This window comes from Oncorhynchus nerka, unplaced genomic scaffold (assembly GCF_034236695.1).
Source record: "Oncorhynchus nerka isolate Pitt River unplaced genomic scaffold, Oner_Uvic_2.0 unplaced_scaffold_1149, whole genome shotgun sequence".
NCBI lineage: Eukaryota > Metazoa > Chordata > Actinopteri > Salmoniformes > Salmonidae > Oncorhynchus > Oncorhynchus nerka.
Genome location: NW_027040180.1, coordinates 61,322 through 82,567, shown reverse-complemented (window position 1 = coordinate 82,567; position 21,246 = coordinate 61,322). Strand labels below are relative to the sequence as shown.

Genomic DNA, 21,246 nt, shown 5'->3' with positions numbered 1-21,246 from the left:
CTGTATTCTCAGACACACCACTGGGTGGACCTGGCCTGTATTCTCAGACCCACCGAACCCACCACTGGGTGGATCTGGCCTGTATTCTCAGACACACTGAACCCACCACTGGGTGGACCTGGCCTGTATTCTCAGACACACTGAACCCACCCCTGGGTGCACCTGGCCTGTATTCTCAGACACACTGAACCCACCCCTGGGTGTATGTGGCCTGTATTTTCATCTGACCAAAGCACCGGTTCCAATGCAACATTCATAATCAACGTTTTGCAATCGCCATCTCAGTCTCCAGACTTGAAATCCATTGAAATCCTGTGGTTTGAATTGAGGAGGGCAGTCCACAAGCACAGACAAAGGATATGAAGGATCTGTATGGGTTCTATATGGAGGTCTAAGATCTGTATGGGTTCTGTATGGAGGAATGGTCTAAGATCTGTATGGGTTCTGTATGGAGGAATGGTCTAAGATCTGTATGGGTTCTGTATGGAGGAATGGTCTAAGATCTGTAAGGGTTCTGTATGGAGGAATGGTCTAAGATCTGTAAGGGTTCTGTATGGAGGAATGGTCTAAGATCTGTAAGGGTTCTGTATGGAGGCCTGGTCTAAGATCTGTATGGGTTCTGTATGGAGGAATGGTCTAAGATCTGTAAGGGTTCTGTATGGAGGCCTGGTCTAAGATCTGTAAGGGTTCTGTATGGAGGTCTAAGATCTGTAAGGGTTCTGTATGGAGGAATGGTCTAAGATCTGTATGGGTTCTGTATGGAGGAATGGTCTAAGATCTGTATGGGTTCTGTATGGAGGAATGGTCTAAGATCTGTATGGGTTCTGTATGGAGGAATGGTCTAAGATCTGTAAGGGTTCTGTATGGAGGCCTGGTCTAAGATCTGTATGGGTTCTGTATGGAGGAATGGTCTAAGATCTGTATGGGTTCTGTATGGAGGAATGGTCTAAGATCTGTATGGGTTCTGTATGGAGGAATGGTCTAAGATCTGTATGGGTTCTGTATGGAGGAATGGTCTAAGATCTGTATGGGTTCTGTATGGAGGAATGGTCTAAGATCTGTAAGGGTTCTGTATGGAGGAATGGTCTAAGATCTGTATGGGTTCTGTATGGAGGAATGGTCTAAGATCTGTATGGGTTCTGTATGGAGGAATGGTCTAAGATCTGTAAGGGTTCTGTATGGAGGCCTGGTCTAAGATCTGTAAGGGTTCTGTATGGAGGAATGGTCTAAGATCTGTATGGGTTCTGTATGGAGGAATGGTCTAAGATCTGTATGGGTTCTGTATGGAGGAATGGTCTAAGATCTGTATGGGTTCTGTATGGAGGAATGGTCTAAGATCTGTATGGGTTCTGTATGGAGGAATGGTCTAAGATCTGTATGGGTTCTGTATGGAGGAATGGTCTAAGATCTGTATGGGTTCTGTATGGAGGAATGGTCTAAGATCTGTATGGGTTCTGTATGGAGGAATGGTCTAAGATCTGTATGGGTTCTGTATGGAGGAATGGTCTAAGATCTGTAAGGGTTCTGTATGGAGGCCTGGTCTAAGATCTGTAAGGGTTCTGTATGGAGGTCTAAGATCTGTATGGGTTCTGTATGGAGGAATGGTCTAAGATCTGTATGGGTTCTGTATGGAGGAATGGTCTAAGACGTACCTTTGAGAATGATGTATTAAATAATATAATTTCCTTTTTTTTTATAGATACATTTTTGTAATAGATGAGTATTTGAATCATTTTTGCTCATTTTTATCAAGGGTGTCAATATCAGATCCCATTGTACATGTAGTGGAACTGTTTACCTGAGAGGGTGGGGCCTGTGTTGCTGGAGAAACAGTTTACCCGAGGGGGTGGGGCCTGTGTTGCTGGGAGAACAGTTTACCCGAGGGGGTGGGGCCTGTGTTGTTGGGAGAACAGTTCACCTGAGGGGGTGGGGGCTGTGTTACTGGGGGAACAGTTTACCCGAGGGGGTGGGGCCTGTGTTGTTGGGAGAACAGTTCACCTGAGGGGGTGGGGGCTGTGTTACTGGGGGAACAGTTTACCCGAGGGGGTGGGGCCTGTGTTACTGGGGGAACAGTTTACCTGAGGGGGTGGGGCCTGTGTTGCTGGGAGAACAGTTTACCCGAGGGGTGGGGCCTGTGTTGTTGGGAGAACAGTTCACCTGAGGGGGTGGGGGCTGTGTTACTGGGGGAACAGTTTACCCGAGGGGTGGGGCCTGTGTTGTTGGGAGAACAGTTCACCTGAGGGGTGGGGGCTGTGTTACTGGGGGAACAGTTTACCCGAGGGGGTGGGGCCTGTGTTACTGGGGGAACAGTTTACCTGAGGGGGTGGGGCCTGTGTTGCTGGGGGAACAGTTTACCCGAGGGGGTGGGGCCTGTGTTGCTGGGAAAAAAACAGTTTACCTGAGGGGGTGGGGCCTGTGTTGCTGGGAGAACAGTTTACCTGAGGGGGTGTGGCCTGTGTTGCTGGGAGAACAGTTTACCTGAGGGGGTGTGGCCTGTGTTGCTGGGAGAACAGTTTACCTGAGGGGGTGGGGCCTGTGTTGCTGGAGGTTGTGTCGTTGGTTGTTTCTGGGCATTGCCATTCGCTTGGCCATTCGCTGTGTTTCTTGACCTGCGTACATTAGAAATCATCATGTGAAATGCAACAGCTGTGACCCAGAGAAAGTCACCCAGTTTTACATACTATACTATTTAATCTCATACCATTTCTATGTCACACAACCTGTTAAACTAATCAGAGAAGTGCCACCATCTAGGTTTGTACAGTTTTGTGATGAGATGAACCCAATTTACAGAGACACAAATCTTTATTGACATTTTGTTGGTTTACTCTTAATCTAGGTGTCCATAAGCTACAGTTGAAGTCGGAAGTTTACATACACTTGGGTTGTAGTCATTAAAACTCATTTATCAACCACTCCACACATTTCTTGTTAACAAACGATAGTTTTGGCAAGTCGGTGAGGACATCTACTTTGTGCATGACACAAGTAATTTTTCCAACAATTGTTTACAGACAGATTATTTCACTTATATTTCACTGTATCACAATTCCAGTGGGTCAGAAGTTTACATACACTAAGTTGACTGTGCCTTTAAACAGCTTGGAACATTCCAGAAAATGATGTCATGGCTTTAGAAGCTTCTGACGAGTCCTATATCAACATAACCTGAAAGGCCGGCTCAGCAAGGAAGAAGCCGCTGCTCCAAAACCGCCATAAAGCCAGACTACGGTTTGCAACTGCACATGGGGACAAAGATCATATTTATTGGAGAAATGTACTCTGGTCTGATGAAACGAAAATAGAACTGTTTGGCCATAACGACCATCGTTATGTTTGGAGGAAGCAAGCTGAAGAACACCATCCCAACCGTGAAGCACGGGGGTGGCAGCATCATGTTGTGGGGGTGCTTTGCTGCAGGAGGGACTGGTACACTTCACAAAATAGATGGCATCACGAGGAAGGGAAATTATGTTCATATATTGAAGCAACATCTCAAGACATCAGTCAGGAAGTTAAAGCTTGGTCGCAAATGGATCTTCCAAATGGACAATGACCCCAAACATACTTCCAAAGTTCTCACGAAATGGCTTAAGGACAAAAAAGTCAAGGTATTGGAGTGGCCATCACAAAGCCAAGACCTCAATCCCATAGAAACATTTTGGGCAGAACTGAAAGCGTGTTCGAGCAAGGAGGCCTACAAACCTGACTCAGTTACACCAGCTCTGTCAGGAGGAGTGGGCCAAAATTCCCCCAACTTATAGTGGGAAGCTTGTGGAAGGCTACCCGAAACATTTGACCGAAGTTAAACAATTTAAAGGCAAAGCTACCAAATACTAATTGAGTGAATGTAAACTTCTGACCCACTGGGAATGTGATGAAAGAAATACAAGCTGAAATAAATCATTTTCTCTACTATTATTCTGACATTTCACATTCTTAAACGAAAGTGGGGAGGCTAACTGACCTAAAACAGGGAATTTTTACTCTGATTAAATGTCAATAATTATGAAAAACTGAGTTTAAATGTAATTTGGCCAAGGTGTATGTAAACTTCAATTTCAACTGTAAGTGTCCATAGCTAGGTGTCCATCCAATTAGCGATAGAATTTCAGAGGAACACTCTAGAATCCGCATTACGAAAATATGCATTTTTGCCACCAGTGGTGTTTCCATATATATATATATATATATATATATATATATGACAGTGTTTACCTAGAGCGTCTGGAGCGTGGTGATAGACAGTGTTTACCTAGAGCGTCTGGAGCGTGGTGATAGACAGTGTTTACCTAGAGGGTCTGGAGCGTGGTGATAGACAGTGTTTACCTAGAGGGTCTGGAGCGTGGTGATAGACAGTGTTTACCTAGAGGGTCTGGAGCGTGGTGATAGACAGTGTTTACCTAGAGGGTCTGGAGCGTGGTGATAGACAGTGTTTACCTAGAGCGTCTGGAGCTTGGTGATAGACAGTGTTTACCTAGAGCGTGGTGATAGACAGTGTTTATCTAGAGCGTGGTGATAGACAGTGTTTATCTAGAGCGTGGTGATAGACAGTGTTTACCTAGAGGGTCTGGAGCGTGGTGATAGACAGTGTTTACCTAGAGCGCCTGGAGCGTGGTCCTTTGAGGCATCTTTCCAGGGTATCCCTTCTGAACACATAGAGCAGCACTAACACCAGCAGGACCAGGATGGGAACCACCAGGAGGAAGAAGATCAGCAGGCCGTCCCTCAGGGAATAATCTGGGAGAAGCAGAGCGATAGTTAATAGTGAAGGTCAGCAGGCCGTCCCTCAGGGAATAATCTGGGAGCAGCAGAGCGATAGTTAATAGTGAAGGTCAGCAGGCCGTCCCTCAGGGAATAATCTGGGAGCAGCAGAGCGATAGTTATTAGTGAAGATCAGCAGGCCGTCCCTCAGGGAATAATCTGGGAGCAGCTGAGTGATAGTTATTAGTGAAAATCAGCAGGCCGTCCCTCAGGGAATAATCTGGGAGAAGCAGAGTGATAGTTGTTAGTGAAGATCAGCAGGCCGTCCCTCAGGGAATAATCTGGGAGCAGCAGAGTGATAGTTATCAGTGAAGATCAGCAGGCCGTCCCTCAGGGAATAATCTGGGAGCAGCAGAGTGATAGTTATCAGTGAAGGTCAGCAGGCCGTCCCTCAGGGAATAATCTGGGAGCAGCAGAGTGATAGTTATCAGTGAAGGTCAGCAGGCCGTCCCTCAGGGAATAATCTGGGAGCAGCAGAGTGATAGTTATCAGTGAAGGTCAGCAGGCCGTCCCTCAGGGAATAATCTGGGAGGAGCAGAGTGATAGTTATCAGTGAAGGTCAGCAGGCCGTCCCTCAGGGAATAATCTGGGAGCAGCAGAGTGATAGTTATTAGTGAAGGTCAGCAGGCCGTCCCTCAGGGAATAATCTGGGAGCAGCAGAGTGATAGTTATTAGTGAAGGTCAGCAGGCCGTCCCTCAGGGAATAATCTGGGAGCAGCAGAGTGATAGTTATCAGTGAAGGTCAGCAGGACATCCCTCAGGGAATAATCTGGGAGAAGCAGAGTGATAGTTATCAGTGAAGGTCAGCAGGACATCCCTCAGGGAATAATCTGGGAGAAGCAGAGTGATAGTTATCAGTGAAGGTCAGCAGGACGTCCCTCAGGGAATAATCTGGGAGCAGCAGAGTGATAGTTATTAGTGAAGATCAGCAGGCCGTCCCTCAGGGAATAATCTGGGAGCAGCAGAGTGATAGTTATCAGTGAAGGTCAGCAGGCCGTCCCTCAGGGAATAATCTGGGAGAAGCAGAGTGATAGTTATTAGTGAAGATCAGCAGGCCATCCCTCAGGGAATAATCTGGGAGCAGCAGAGTGATAGTTATCAGTGAAGGTCAGCAGTCCCTCAGGGAATAAAGGTCAGCAGAGTGATAGTTAGAGACAGGCCAGTCAGTACCTGTCTATAATGACAGGCAGGTAAGACAGGAAAGGTGTGCAGTGAACAGTACCTGTCTATAATGACATAGTTAGAGACAGGAAAGGTGTGCAGTGAACAGTACCTGTCTATAATGACAGGAATAAGACAGGAAAGGTGTGCAGTGAACAGTACCTATCTATAATGACAGGCATGTAGAGGAGGACAGGTGTGCAGTGAACAGTACATGTCTATAATGACAGGCAGGTAGAGGAGGTGTGCAGTGAACAGTACCTGTCTATAATGACAGGCAGGTAGAGACAGGAAAGGTGTGCAGTGAACAGTACCTGTCTATAATGACAGGCAGGTAGAGATAGGAAAGGTGTGCAGTGAACAGTACCTGTCTATAATGACAGGCAGGTAGAGACAGGAAAGGTGTGCAGTGAACAGTACCTGTCTATAATGACAGGCAGGTAGAGACAGGAAAGGTGTAGTGAACAGTACCTGTCTATAATGACAGGCAGGTAGAGACAGGAAAGGTGTGCAGTGAACAGTACCTGTCTATAATGAATGACAGGCAGGTAGAGACAGGAAAGGTGTGCAGTGAACAGTACCTATCTATAATGACAGGCAGGTAGAGGGAGGATAGGTGTGCAGTGAACAGTACCTGTCTATAATGACAGGCAGGTAGAGGGAGGACAGGTGTTCAGTGAACAGTATCTGTCTATAATGACAGGCAGGTAGAGGGAGGAAAGGTGTGCAGTGAACAGTACCTGTCTATAATGACAGGCAGGTAGAGACAGGAAAGGTGTGCAGTGAACAATACCTGTCTATAATGACAGGCAGGTAGAGACAGGAAAGGTGTAGTGAACAGTACCTGTCTATAATGACAGGCAGGTAGAGACAGGAAAGGTGTGCAGTGAACAGTACCTGTCTATAATGACAGGCAGGTAGAGACAGGAAAGGTGTGCAGTGAACAGTACCTATCTATAATGACAGGCAGGTAGAGGGAGGATAGGTGTGCAGTGAACAGTACCTGTCTATAATGACAGGCAGGTAGAGGGAGGACAGGTGTTCAGTGAACAGTATCTGTCTATAATGACAGGCAGGTAGAGGGAGGAAAGGTGTGCAGTGAACAGTACCTGTCTATAATGACAGGCAGGTAGAGACAGGAAAGGTGTGCAGTGGACAGTACCTGTCTATAATGACAGGCAGGTAGAGACAGGAAAGGTGTGCAGTGAACAGTACCTGTCTATAATGACAGGCAGGTAGAGACAGTAAAGGTGTGCAGTGAACAGTACCTGTCTATAATGACAGGCAGGTCGAGACAGGAAAGGTGTGCAGTGAACAGTACCTGTCTATAATGACAGGCAGGTAGAGACAGGAAAGGTGTGCAGTGAACAGTACCTGTCTATAATGACAGGTAGAGACAGGAAAGGTGTGCAGTGAACAGTACCTGTCTATAATGACAGGCAGGTAGACACAGGAAAGGTGTGCAGTGAACAGTACCTGTCTATAATGACAGGCAGGTAGAGACAGTAAAGGTGTGCAGTGAACAGTACCTGTCTAATGACAGGCAGGTAGAGACAGGAAAGGTGTGCAGTGAACAGTACCTGTCTATAATGACAGGCAGGTAGAGGGAGGAAAGGTGTGCAGTGAACAGTACCTGTCTATAATGACAGGCAGGTAGAGATAGGAAAGGTGTGCAGTGAACAGTACCTGTCTATAATGACAGGCAGGTAGAGACAGAGGAAAGGTGTGCAGTGAACAGTACCTGTCTATAATGACAGGCAGGTAGACAGAGGAAAGGTGTGCAGTGAACAGTACCTGTCTATAATGACAGGAAAGGTGTGCAGTGAACAGTACCTGTCTATAATGACAGGCAGGTAGACAGAGGAAAGGTGTGCAGTGAACAGTACCTGTCTATAATGACAGGCAGGTAGACAGAGGAAAGGTGTGCAGTGAACAGTACCTGTCTATAATGACAGGCAGGTAGAGACAGTAAAGGTGTGCAGTGAACAGTACCTGTCTATAATGACAGGCAGGTAGAGACAGGAAAGGTGTGCAGTGAACAGTACCTGTCTATAATGACAGGCAGGTAGAGATAGGAAAGGTGTGCAGTGAACAGTACCTGTCTATAATGACAGGCAGGTAGACAGAGGAAAGGTGTGCAGTGAACAGTACCTGTCTATAATGACAGGCAGGTAGACAGAGGAAAGGTGTGCAGTGAACAGTACCTGTCTATAATGACAGGCAGGTAGACAGAGGAAAGGTGTGCAGTGAACAGTACCTGTCTATAATGACAGGCAGGTAGAGACAGGAAAGGTGTGCAGTGAACAGTACATGTCTATAATGACAGGCAGGTAGAGACAGGAAAGGTGTGCAGTGAACAGTACCTGTCTATAATGACAGGCAGGTAGAGACAGGAAAGGTGTGCAGTGAACAGTACCTATCTATAATGACAGGCAGGTAGAGACAGGAAAGGTGTAGTGAACAGTACCTGTCTATAATGACAGGCAGGTAGAGGGAGTTAAGGTGTGCAGTGAACAGTACCTGTCTATAATGACAGTCAGGTAGAGACAGGAAAGGTGTGCAGTGAACAGTACCTGTCTATAATGACAGGCAGGTAGAGACAGGAAAGGTGTGCAGTGAACAGTACCTGTCTATAATGACAGGCAGGTAGAGACAGTAAAGGTGTGCAGTGAACAGTACCTGTCTAATGACAGGCAGGTAGAGACAGGAAAGGTGTGCAGTGAACAGTACCTGTCTATAATGACAGGCAGGTAGAGACAGGAAAGGTGTGCAGTGAACAGTACCTGTCTATAATGACAGGCAGGTAGAGATAGGAAAGGTGTGCAGTGAACAGTACCTGTCTATAATGACAGGCAGGTAGACAGAGGAAAGGTGTGCAGTGAACAGTACCTGTCTATAATAACAGGCAGGTAGACAGAGGAAAGGTGTGCAGTGAACAGTACCTGTCTATAATGACAGGAAAGGTGTGCAGTGAACAGTACCTGTCTATAATGACAGACAGGTAGACAGAGGAAAGGTGTGCAGTGAACAGTACCTGTCTATAATGACAGGCATGTAGAGGGAGGACAGGTGTGCAGTGAACAGTACATGTCTATAATGACAGGCAGGTAGAGGGAGGTGTGCAGTGAACAGTACCTGTCTATAATGACAGGCAGGTAGAGACAGGAAAGGTGTGCAGTGAACAGTACCTGTCTATAATGACAGGCAGGTAGAGATAGGAAAGGTGTGCAGTGAACAGTACCTGTCTATAATGACAGGCAGGTAGAGACAGGAAAGGTGTGCAGTGAACAATACCTGTCTATAATGACAGGCAGGTAGAGACAGGAAAGGTGTAGTGAACAGTACCTGTCTATAATGACAGGCAGGTAGAGACAGGAAAGGTGTGCAGTGAACAGTACCTGTCTATAATGAATGACAGGCAGGTAGAGACAGGAAAGGTGTGCAGTGAACAGTACCTATCTATAATGACAGGCAGGTAGAGGGAGGATAGGTGTGCAGTGAACAGTACCTGTCTATAATGACAGGCAGGTAGAGGGAGGACAGGTGTTCAGTGAACAGTATCTGTCTATAATGACAGGCAGGTAGAGGAGGAAAGGTGTGCAGTGAACAGTACCTGTCTATAATGACAGGCAGGTAGAGACAGGAAAGGTGTGCAGTGGACAGTACCTGTCTATAATGACAGGCAGGTAGAGACAGGAAAGGTGTGCAGTGAACAGTACCTGTCTATAATGACAGGCAGGTAGAGACAGTAAAGGTGTGCAGTGAACAGTACCTGTCTATAATGACAGGCAGGTCGAGACAGGAAAGGTGTGCAGTGAACAGTACCTGTCTATAATGACAGGCAGGTAGAGACAGGAAAGGTGTGCAGTGAACAGTACCTGTCTATAATGACAGGTAGAGACAGGAAAGGTGTGCAGTGAACAGTACCTGTCTATAATGACAGGCAGGTAGAGACAGGAAAGGTGTGCAGTGAACAGTACCTGTCTATAATGACAGGCAGGTAGAGACAGGAAAGGTGTGCAGTGAACAGTACCTGTCTAATGACAGGCAGGTAGAGACAGGAAAGGTGTGCAGTGAACAGTACCTGTCTATAATGACAGGCAGGTAGAGGAGGAAAGGTGTGCAGTGAACAGTACCTGTCTATAATGACAGGCAGGTAGAGATAGGAAAGGTGTGCAGTGAACAGTACCTGTCTATAATGACAGGCAGGTAGACAGAGGAAAGGTGTGCAGTGAACAGTACCTGTCTATAATGACAGGCAGGTAGACAGAGGAAAGGTGTGCAGTGAACAGTACCTGTCTATAATGACAGGAAAGGTGACAGGCAGTACCTGTCTATAATGACAGGCAGGTAGACAGAGGAAAGGTGTGCAGTGAACAGTACCTGTCTATAATGACAGGCAGGTAGACAGAGGAAAGGTGTGCAGTGAACAGTACCTGTCTATAATGACAGGCAGGTAGAGACAGTAAAGGTGTGCAGTGAACAGTACCTGTCTATAATGACAGGCAGATAGAGACAGGAAAGGTGTGCAGTGAACAGTACCTGTCTATAATGACAGGCAGGTAGAGATAGGAAAGGTGTGCAGTGAACAGTACCTGTCTATAATGACAGGCAGGTAGACAGAGGAAAGGTGTGCAGTGAACAGTACCTGTCTATAATGACAGGCAGGTAGACAGAGGAAAGGTGTGCAGTGAACAGTACCTGTCTATAATGACAGGCAGGTAGAGACAGGAAAGGTGTGCAGTGAACAGTACCTGTCTATAATGACAGGCAGGTAGAGACAGGAAAGGTGTGCAGTGAACAGTACCTGTCTATAATGACAGGCAGGTAGAGACAGGAAAGGTGTGCAGTGAACAGTACCTATCTATAATGACAGGCATGTAGAGGGAGGACAGGTGTGCAGTGAACAGTACATGTCTATAATGACAGGCAGGTAGAGGGAGGTGTGCAGTGAACAGTACCTGTCTATAATGACAGGCAGGTAGAGACAGGAAAGGTGTGCAGTGAACAGTACCTGTCTATAATGACAGGCAGGTAGAGATAGGAAAGGTGTGCAGTGAACAGTACCTGTCTATAATGACAGGCAGGTAGAGACAGGAAAGGTGTGCAGTGAACAGTACCTGTCTATAATGACAGGCAGGTAGAGGGAGTTAAGGTGTGCAGTGAACAGTACCTGTCTATAATGACAGGCAGGTAGAGACAGGAAAGGTGTGCAGTGAACAGTACCTGTCTATAATGACAGGCAGGTAGAGACAGGAAAGGTGTGCAGTGAACAGTACCTGTCTATAATGACAGGCAGGTAGAGACAGGAAAGGTGTGCAGTGAACAGTACCTGTCTATAATGACAGGCAGGTAGAGACAGGAAAGGTGTGCAGTGAACAGTACCTGTCTATAATGACAGGCAGGTAGAGACAGGAAAGGTGTGCAGTGAACAGTACCTGTCTATAATGACAGGCAGGTAGAGATAGGAAAGGTGTGCAGTGAACAGTACCTGTCTATAATGACAGGCAGGTAGACAGAGGAAAGGTGTGCAGTGAACAGTACCTGTCTATAATGACAGGCAGGTAGACAGAGGAAAGGTGTGCAGTGAACAGTACCTGTCTATAATGACAGGAAAGGTGTGCAGTGAACAGTACCTGTCTATAATGACAGACAGGTAGACAGAGGAAAGGTGTGCAGTGAACAGTACCTGTCTATAATGACAGGCAGGTAGAGAGAGGAAAGGTGTGCAGTGAACAGTACCTGTCTATAATGACAGGCAGGTAGAGACAGTAAAGGTGTGCAGTGAACAGTACCTGTCTATAATGACAGGCAGGTAGAGACAGGAAAGGTGTGCAGTGAACAGTACCTGTCTATAATGACAGGCAGGTAGAGACAGGAAAGGTGTGCAGTGAACAGTACCTATCTATAATGACAGGCAGGTAGAGGGAGGAAAGGTGTGCAGTGAACAGTACCTGTCTATAATGACAGGCAGGTAGAGACAGGAAAGGTGTGCAGTGAACAGTACCTGTCTATAATGACAGGCAGGTAGAGACAGGAAAGGTGTGCAGTGAACAGTACCTATCTATAATGACAGGCAGGTAGAGATAGGAAAGGTGTGCAGTGAACAGTACCTGTCTATAATGACAGGCAGGTAGAGACAGGAAAGGTGTAGTGAACAGTACCTGTCTATAATGACAGGCAGGTAGAGACAGGAAAGGTGTGCAGTGAACAGTACCTATCTATAATGACAGGCAGGTAGAGGGAGGACAGGTGTGCAGTGAACAGTACCTGTCTATAATGACAGGCAGGTAGAGGGAGTTAAGGTGTGCAGTGAACAGTACCTGTCTATAATGACAGTCAGGTAGAGACAGGAAAGGTGTGCAGTGAACAGTACCTGTCTATAATGACAGGCAGGTAGAGACAGGAAAGGTGTGCAGTGAACAGTACCTGTCTATAATGACAGGCAGGTAGAGACAGTAAAGGTGTGCAGTGAACAGTACCTGTCTAATGACAGGCAGGTAGAGACAGGAAAGGTGTGCAGTGAACAGTACCAGTCTATAATGACAGGCAGGTAGAGACAGGAAAGGTGTGCAGTGAACAGTACCTGTCTATAATGACAGGCAGGTAGAGATAGGAAAGGTGTGCAGTGAACAGTACCTGTCTATAATGACAGGCAGGTAGACAGAGGAAAGGTGTGCAGTGAACAGTACCTGTCTATAATAACAGGCAGGTAGACAGAGGAAAGGTGTGCAGTGAACAGTACCTGTCTATAATGACAGGAAAGGTGTGCAGTGAACAGTACCTGTCTATAATGACAGGCAGGTAGACAGAGGAAAGGTGTGCAGTGAACAGTACCTGTCTATAATGACAGGCAGGTAGACAGAGGAAAGGTGTGCAGTGAACAGTACCTGTCTATAATGACAGGCAGGTAGAGACAGGAAAGGTGTGCAGTGAACAGTACCTGTCTATAATGACAGGCAGGTAGAGACAGGAAAGGTGTGCAGTGAACAGTACCTGTCTATAATGACAGGCAGGTAGAGGGAGGAAAGGTGTGCAGTGAACAGTACCTGTCTATAATGACAGGCAGGTAGAGATAGGAAAGGTGTGCAGTGAACAGTACCTGTCTATAATGACAGGCAGGTAGACAGAGGAAAGGTGTGCAGTGAACAGTACCTGTCTATAATGACAGGCAGGTAGACAGAGGAAAGCAGAACAGGTCTATAATGACAGGAAAGGTGTGCAGTGAACAGTACCTGTCTATAATGACAGGCAGGTAGACAGAGGAAAGGTGTGCAGTGAACAGTACCTGTCTATAATGACAGGCAGGTAGACAGAGGAAAGGTGTGCAGTGAACAGTACCTGTCTATAATGACAGGCAGGTAGACAGAGGAAAGGTGTGCAGTGAACAGTACCTGTCTATAATGACAGGCAGGTAGAGACAGGAAAGGTGTGCAGTGAACAGTACCTGTCTATAATGACAGGCAGGTAGAGGGAGGACAGGTGTGCAGTGAACAGTACATGTCTATAATGACAGGCAGGTAGAGGGAGGTGTGCAGTGAACAGTACCTGTCTATAATGACAGGCAGGTAGAGACAGGAAAGGTGTGCAGTGAACAGTACCTGTCTATAATGACAGGCAGGTAGAGGAGGAAAGGTGTGCAGTGAACAGTACCTGTCTATAATGACAGGCAGGTAGAGATAGGAAAGGTGTGCAGTGAACAGTACCTGTCTATAATGACAGGCAGGTAGACACAGGAAAGGTGTGCAGTGAACAGTACCTGTCTATAATGACAGGCAGGTAGAGACAGGAAAGGTGTGCAGTGAACAGTACCTGTCTATAATGACAGGCAGGTAGAGACAGGAAAGGTGTGCAGTGAACAGTACCTGTCTATAATGACAGGCAGGTAGAGACAGTAAAGGTGTGCAGTGAACAGTACCTGTCTAATGACAGGCAGGTAGAGACAGGAAAGGTGTGCAGTGAACAGTACCTGTCTATAATGACAGGCAGGTAGAGACAGGAAAGGTGTGCAGTGAACAGTACCTGTCTATAATGACAGGCAGGTAGAGATAGGAAAGGTGTGCAGTGAACAGTACCTGTCTATAATGACAGGCAGGTAGACAGAGGAAAGGTGTGCAGTGAACAGTACCTGTCTATAATAACAGGCAGGTAGAGAGGAAAGGTGTGGTGAACAGTACCTGTCTATAATGACAGGAAAGGTGTGCAGTGAACAGTACCTGTCTATAATGACAGACAGGTAGACAGAGGAAAGGTGTGCAGTGAACAGTACCTGTCTATAATGACAGGCAGGTAGAGGGAGGAAGGTGTGCAGTGAACAGTACCTGTCTATAATGACAGGCAGGTAGAGGGAGGTGTGCAGTGAACAGTACCTGTCTATAATGACAGGCAGGTAGAGACAGGAAAGGTGTGCAGTGAACAGTACCTGTCTATAATGACAGGCAGGTAGAGACAGGAAAGGTGTGCAGTGAACAGTACCTGTCTATAATGACAGGCAGGTAGAGACAGGAAAGGTGTGCAGTGAACAGTACCTGTCTATAATGACAGGCAGGTAGAGACAGGAAAGGTGCAGTGAACAGTACCTGTCTATAATGACAGGCAGGTAGAGGCAGGAAAGGTGTGCAGTGAACAGTACCTGTCTATAATAATGACAGGCAGGTAGAGACAGGAAAGGTGTGCAGTGAACAGTACCTGTCTATAATGACAGGCAGGTAGAGGAGGAAAGGTGTGCAGTGAACAGTACCTGTCTATAATGACAGGCAGGTAGAGGAGGACAGGTGTTCAGTGAACAGTACCTGTCTATAATGACAGGCAGGTAGAGGGAGGAAAGGTGTGCAGTGAACAGTACCTGTCTATAATGACAGGCAGGTAGAGACAGGAAAGGTGTGCAGTGGACAGTACCTGTCTATAATGACAGGCAGGTAGAGACAGGAAAGGTGTGCAGTGAACAGTACCTGTCTATAATGACAGGCAGGTAGAGACAGTAAAGGTGTGCAGTGAACAGTACCTGTCTATAATGACAGGCAGGTAGAGACAGGAAAGGTGTGCAGTGAACAGTACCTGTCTATAATGACAGGCAGGTAGAGACAGGAAAGGTGTGCAGTGAACAGTACCTGTCTATAATGACAGGTAGAGACAGGAAAGGTGTGCAGTGAACAGTACCTGTCTATAATGACAGGCAGGTAGAGACAGGAAAGGTGTGCAGTGAACAGTACCTGTCTATAATGACAGGCAGGTAGAGACAGGAAAGGTGTGCAGTGAACAGTACCTGTCTAATGACAGGCAGGTAGAGACAGGAAAGGTGTGCAGTGAACAGTACCTGTCTATAATGACAGGCAGGTAGAGGGAGGAAAGGTGTGCAGTGAACAGTACCTGTCTATAATGACAGGCAGGTAGAGACAGGAAAGGTGTGCAGTGAACAGTACCTGTCTATAATGACAGGCAGGTAGACAGAGGAAAGGTGTGCAGTGAACAGTACCTGTCTATAATGACAGGCAGGTAGACAGAGGAAAGGTGTGCAGTGAACAGTACCTGTCTATAATGACAGGAAAGGTGTGCAGTGAACAGTACCTGTCTATAATGACAGGCAGGTAGACAGAGGAAAGGTGTGCAGTGAACAGTACCTGTCTATAATGACAGGCAGGTAGACAGAGGAAAGGTGTGCAGTGAACAGTACCTGTCTATAATGACAGGCAGGTAGAGACAGTAAAGGTGTGCAGTGAACAGTACCTGTCTATAATGACAGGCAGGTAGAGACAGGAAAGGTGTGCAGTGAACAGTACCTGTCTATAATGACAGGCAGGTAGAGATAGGAAAGGTGTGCAGTGAACAGTACCTGTCTATAATGACAGGCAGGTAGACAGAGGAAAGGTGTGCAGTGAACAGTACCTGTCTATAATGACAGGCAGGTAGACAGAGGAAAGGTGTGCAGTGAACAGTACCTGTCTATAATGACAGGCAGGTAGACAGAGGAAAGGTGTGCAGTGAACAGTACCTGTCTATAATGACAGGCAGGTAGAGACAGGAAAGGTGTGCAGTGAACAGTACCTGTCTATAATGACAGGCAGGTAGAGACAGGAAAGGTGTGCAGTGAACAGTACCTGTCTATAATGACAGGCAGGTAGAGACAGGAAAGGTGTGCAGTGAACAGTACCTATCTATAATGACAGGCATGTAGAGGGAGGACAGGTGTGCAGTGAACAGTACATGTCTATAATGACAGGCAGGTAGAGGGAGGTGTGCAGTGAACAGTACCTGTCTATAATGACAGGCAGGTAGAGACAGGAAAGGTGTGCAGTGAACAGTACCTATCTATAATGACAGGCAGGTAGAGATAGGAAAGGTGTGCAGTGAACAGTACCTGTCTATAATGACAGGCAGGTAGAGACAGGAAAGGTGTAGTGAACAGTACCTGTCTATAATGACAGGCAGGTAGAGGGAGTTAAGGTGTGCAGTGAACAGTACCTGTCTATAATGACAGTCAGGTAGAGACAGGAAAGGTGTGCAGTGAACAGTACCTGTCTATAATGACAGGCAGGTAGAGACAGGAAAGGTGTGCAGTGAACAGTACCTGTCTATAATGACAGGCAGGTAGAGACAGTAAAGGTGTGCAGTGAACAGTACCTGTCTAATGACAGGCAGGTAGAGACAGGAAAGGTGTGCAGTGAACAGTACCTGTCTATAATGACAGGCAGGTAGAGACAGGAAAGGTGTGCAGTGAACAGTACCTGTCTATAATGACAGGCAGGTAGAGATAGGAAAGGTGTGCAGTGAACAGTACCTGTCTATAATGACAGGCAGGTAGACAGAGGAAAGGTGTGCAGTGAACAGTACCTGTCTATAATAACAGGCAGGTAGACAGAGGAAAGGTGTGCAGTGAACAGTACCTGTCTATAATGACAGGAAAGGTGTGCAGTGAACAGTACCTGTCTATAATGACAGACAGGTAGACAGAGGAAAGGTGTGCAGTGAACAGTACCTGTCTATAATGACAGGCAGGTAGACAGAGGAAAGGTGTGCAGTGAACAGTACCTGTCTATAATGACAGGCAGGTAGAGACAGTAAAGGTGTGCAGTGAACAGTACCTGTCTATAATGACAGGCAGGTAGAGACAGGAAAGGTGTGCAGTGAACAGTACCTGTCTATAATGACAGGCAGGTAGAGACAGGAAAGGTGTGCAGTGAACAGTACCTATCTATAATGACAGGCATGTAGAGGGAGGACAGGTGTGCAGTGAACAGTACCTGTCTATAATGACAGGCAGGTAGAGACAGGAAAGGTGTGCAGTGAACAGTACCTGTCTATAATGACAGGCAGGTAGAGACAGTAAAGGTGTGCAGTGAACAGTACCTGTCTAATGACAGGCAGGTAGAGACAGGAAAGGTGTGCAGTGAACAGTACCAGTCTATAATGACAGGCAGGTAGAGACAGGAAAGGTGTGCAGTGAACAGTACCTGTCTATAATGACAGGCAGGTAGAGATAGGAAAGGTGTGCAGTGAACAGTACCTGTCTATAATGACAGGCAGGTAGACAGAGGAAAGGTGTGCAGTGAACAGTACCTGTCTATAATAACAGGCAGGTAGACAGAGGAAAGGTGTGCAGTGAACAGTACCTGTCTATAATGACAGGAAAGGTGACAGGAAAGGTGTGCAGTGAACAGTACCTGTCTATAATGACAGGCAGGTAGACAGAGGAAAGGTGTGCAGTGAACAGTACCTGTCTATAATGACAGGCAGGTAGACAGAGGAAAGGTGTGCAGTGAACAGTACCTGTCTATAATGACAGGCAGGTAGAGACAGTAAAGGTGTGCAGTGAACAGTACCTGTCTATAATGACAGGCAGGTAGAGACAGGAAAGGTGTGCAGTGAACAGTACCTGTCTATAATGACAGGCAGGTAGAGGGAGGAAAGGTGTGCAGTGAACAGTACCTGTCTATAATGACAGGCAGGTAGAGATAGGAAAGGTGTGCAGTGAACAGTACCTGTCTATAATGACAGGCAGGTAGACAGAGGAAAGGTGTGCAGTGAACAGTACCTGTCTATAATGACAGGCAGGTAGACAGAGGAAAGGTGTGCAGTGAACAGTACCTGTCTATAATGACAGGAAAGGTGTGCAGTGAACAGTACCTGTCTATAATGACAGGCAGGTAGACAGAGGAAAGGTGTGCAGTGAACAGTACCCGTCTATAATGACAGGCAGGTAGACAGAGGAAAGGTGTGCAGTGAACAGTACCTATCTATAATGACAGGCAGGTAGACAGAGGAAAGGTGTGCAGTGAACAGTACCTGTCTATAATGACAGGCAGGTAGAGACAGGAAAGGTGTGCAGTGAACAGTACCTATCTATAATGACAGGCAGGTAGAGGGAGGACAGGTGTGCAGTGAACAGTACATGTCTATAATGACAGGCAGGTAGAGGGAGGTGTGCAGTGAACAGTACCTGTCTATAATGACAGGCAGGTAGAGACAGGAAAGGTGTGCAGTACCTGTCTATAATGACAGGCAGGTAGAGGGAGGAAAGGTGTGCAGTGAACAGTACCTGTCTATAATGACAGGCAGGTAGAGATAGGAAAGGTGTGCAGTGAACAGTACCTGTCTATAATGACAGGCAGGTAGACACAGGAAAGGTGTGCAGTGAACAGTACCTGTCTATAATGACAGTCAGGTAGAGACAGGAAAGGTGTGCAGTGAACAGTACCTGTCTATAATGACAGGCAGGTAGAGACAGGAAAGGTGTGCAGTGAACAGTACCTGTCTATAATGACAGGCAGGTAGAGACAGTAAAGGTGTGCAGTGAACAGTACCTGTCTAATGACAGGCAGGTAGAGACAGGAAAGGTGTGCAGTGAACAGTACCTGTCTATAATGACAGGCAGGTAGAGACAGGAAAGGTGTGCAGTGAACAGTACCTGTCTATAATGACAGGCAGGTAGAGATAGGAAAGGTGTGCAGTGAACAGTACCTGTCTATAATGACAGGCAGGTAGACAGAGGAAAGGTGTGCAGTGAACAGTACCTGTCTATAATAACAGGCAGGTAGACAGAGGAAAGGTGTGCAGTGAACAGTACCTGTCTATAATGACAGGAAAGGTGTGCAGTGAACAGTACCTGTCTATAATGACAGACAGGTAGACAGAGGAAAGGTGTGCAGTGAACAGTACCTGTCTATAATGACAGGCAGGTAGAGGAGGGCAGGTGTGCAGTGAACAGTACATGTCTATAATGACAGGCAGGTAGAGACAGGAGGTGTGCAGTGAACAGTACCTGTCTATAATGACAGGCAGGTAGAGACAGGAAAGGTGTGCAGTGAACAGTACCTGTCTATAATGACAGGCAGGTAGAGATAGGAAAGGTGTGCAGTGAACAGTACCTGTCTATAATGACAGGCAGGTAGAGACAGGAAAGGTGTGCAGTGAACAATACCTGTCTATAATGACAGGCAGGTAGAGACAGGAAAGGTGTAGTGAACAGTACCTGTCTATAATGACAGGCAGGTAGAGACAGGAAAGGTGTGCAGTGAACAGTACCTGTCTATAATGAATGACAGGCAGGTAGAGACAGGAAAGGTGTGCAGTGAACAGTACCTATCTATAATGACAGGCAGGTAGAGGGAGGATAGGTGTGCAGTGAACAGTACCTGTCTATAATGACAGGCAGGTAGAGGGAGGACAGGTGTTCAGTGAACAGTATCTGTCTATAATGACAGGCAGGTAGAGGGAGGAAAGGTGTGCAGTGAACAGTACCTGTCTATAATGACAGGCAGGTAGAGACAGGAAAGGTGTGCAGTGGACAGTACCTGTCTATAATGACAGGCAGGTAGAGACAGGAAAGGTGTGCAGTGAACAGTACCTGTCTATAATGACAGGCAGGTAGAGACAGTAAAGGTGTGCAGTGAACAGTACCTGTCTATAATGACAGGCAGGTCGAGACAGGAAAGGTGTGCAGTGAACAGTACCTGTCTATAATGACAGGCAGGTAGAGACAGGAAAGGTGTGCAGTGAACAGTACCTGTCTATAATGACAGGTAGAGACAGGAAAGGTGTGCAGTGAACAGTACCTGTCTATAATGACAGGCAGGTAGAGACAGGAAAGGTGTGCAGTGAACAGTACCTGTCTATAATGACAGGCAGGTAGAGACAGTAAAGGTGTGCAGTGAACAGTACCTGTCTAATGACAGGCAGGTAGAGACAGGAAAGGTGTGCAGTGAACAGTACCTGTCTATAATGACAGGCAGGTAGAGGGAGGAAAGGTGTGCAGTGAACAGTACCTGTCTATAATGACAGGCAGGTAGAGATAGGAAAGGTGTGCAGTGAACAGTACCTGTCTATAATGACAGGCAGGTAGACAGAGGAAAGGTGTGCAGTGAACAGTACCTGTCTATAATGACAGGCAGGTAGACAGAGGAAAGGTGTGCAGTGAACAGTACCTGTCTATAATGACAGGAAAGGTGTGCAGTGAACAGTACCTGTCTATAATGACAGGCAGGTAGACAGAGGAAAGGTGTGCAGTGAACAGTACCTGTCTATAATGACAGGCAGGTAGACAGAGGAAAGGTGTGCAGTGAACAGTACCTGTCTATAATGACAGGCAGGTAGAGACAGTAAAGGTGTGCAGTGAACAGTACCTGTCTATAATGACAGGCAGGTAGAGACAGGAAAGGTGTGCAGTGAACAGTACCTGTCTATAATGACAGGCAGGTAGAGATAGGAAAGGTGTGCAGTGAACAGTACCTGTCTATAATGACAGGCAGGTAGACAGAGGAAAGGTGTGCAGTGAACAGTACCTGTCTATAATGACAGGCAGGTAGACAGAGGAAAGGTGTGCAGTGAACAGTACCTGTCTATAATGACAGGCAGGTAGACAGAGGAAAGGTGTGCAGTGAACAGTACCTGTCTATAATGACAGGCAGGTAGAGACAGGAAAGGTGTGCAGTGAACAGTACCTGTCTATAATGACAGGCAGGTAGAGACAGGAAAGGTGTGCAGTGAACAGTACCTGTCTATAATGACAGGCAGGTAGAGACAGGAAAGGTGTGCAGTGAACAGTACCTATCTATAATGACAGGCATGTAGAGGGAGGACAGGTGTGCAGTGAACAGTACATGTCTATAATGACAGGCAGGTAGAGGGAGGTGTGCAGTGAACAGTACCTGTCTATAATGACAGGCAGGTAGAGGGAGGAAAGGTGTGCAGTGAACAGTACCTGTCTATAATGACAGGCAGGTAGAGATAGGAAAGGTGTGCAGTGAACAGTACCTGTCTATAATGACAGGCAGGTAGAGACAGGAAAGGTGTGCAGTGAACAGTACCTGTCTATAATGACAGGCA

At 46.7% G+C, this 21,246-nt stretch overlaps 1 protein-coding gene across 1 annotated transcript in view; it reads right to left on the bottom strand.

The window, feature by feature from the left end:
* Nucleotides 1-21,246, bottom strand: part of adam9b (ADAM metallopeptidase domain 9b) — a 105,845-nt gene that overhangs the window by 23,852 nt on the left and 60,747 nt on the right. The window contains 2 exon segments of the mRNA XM_065016094.1: nt 2,519-2,609; nt 4,599-4,740. Of these exon segments, the coding sequence (XP_064872166.1) occupies nt 2,519-2,609; nt 4,599-4,740 (233 nt within the window).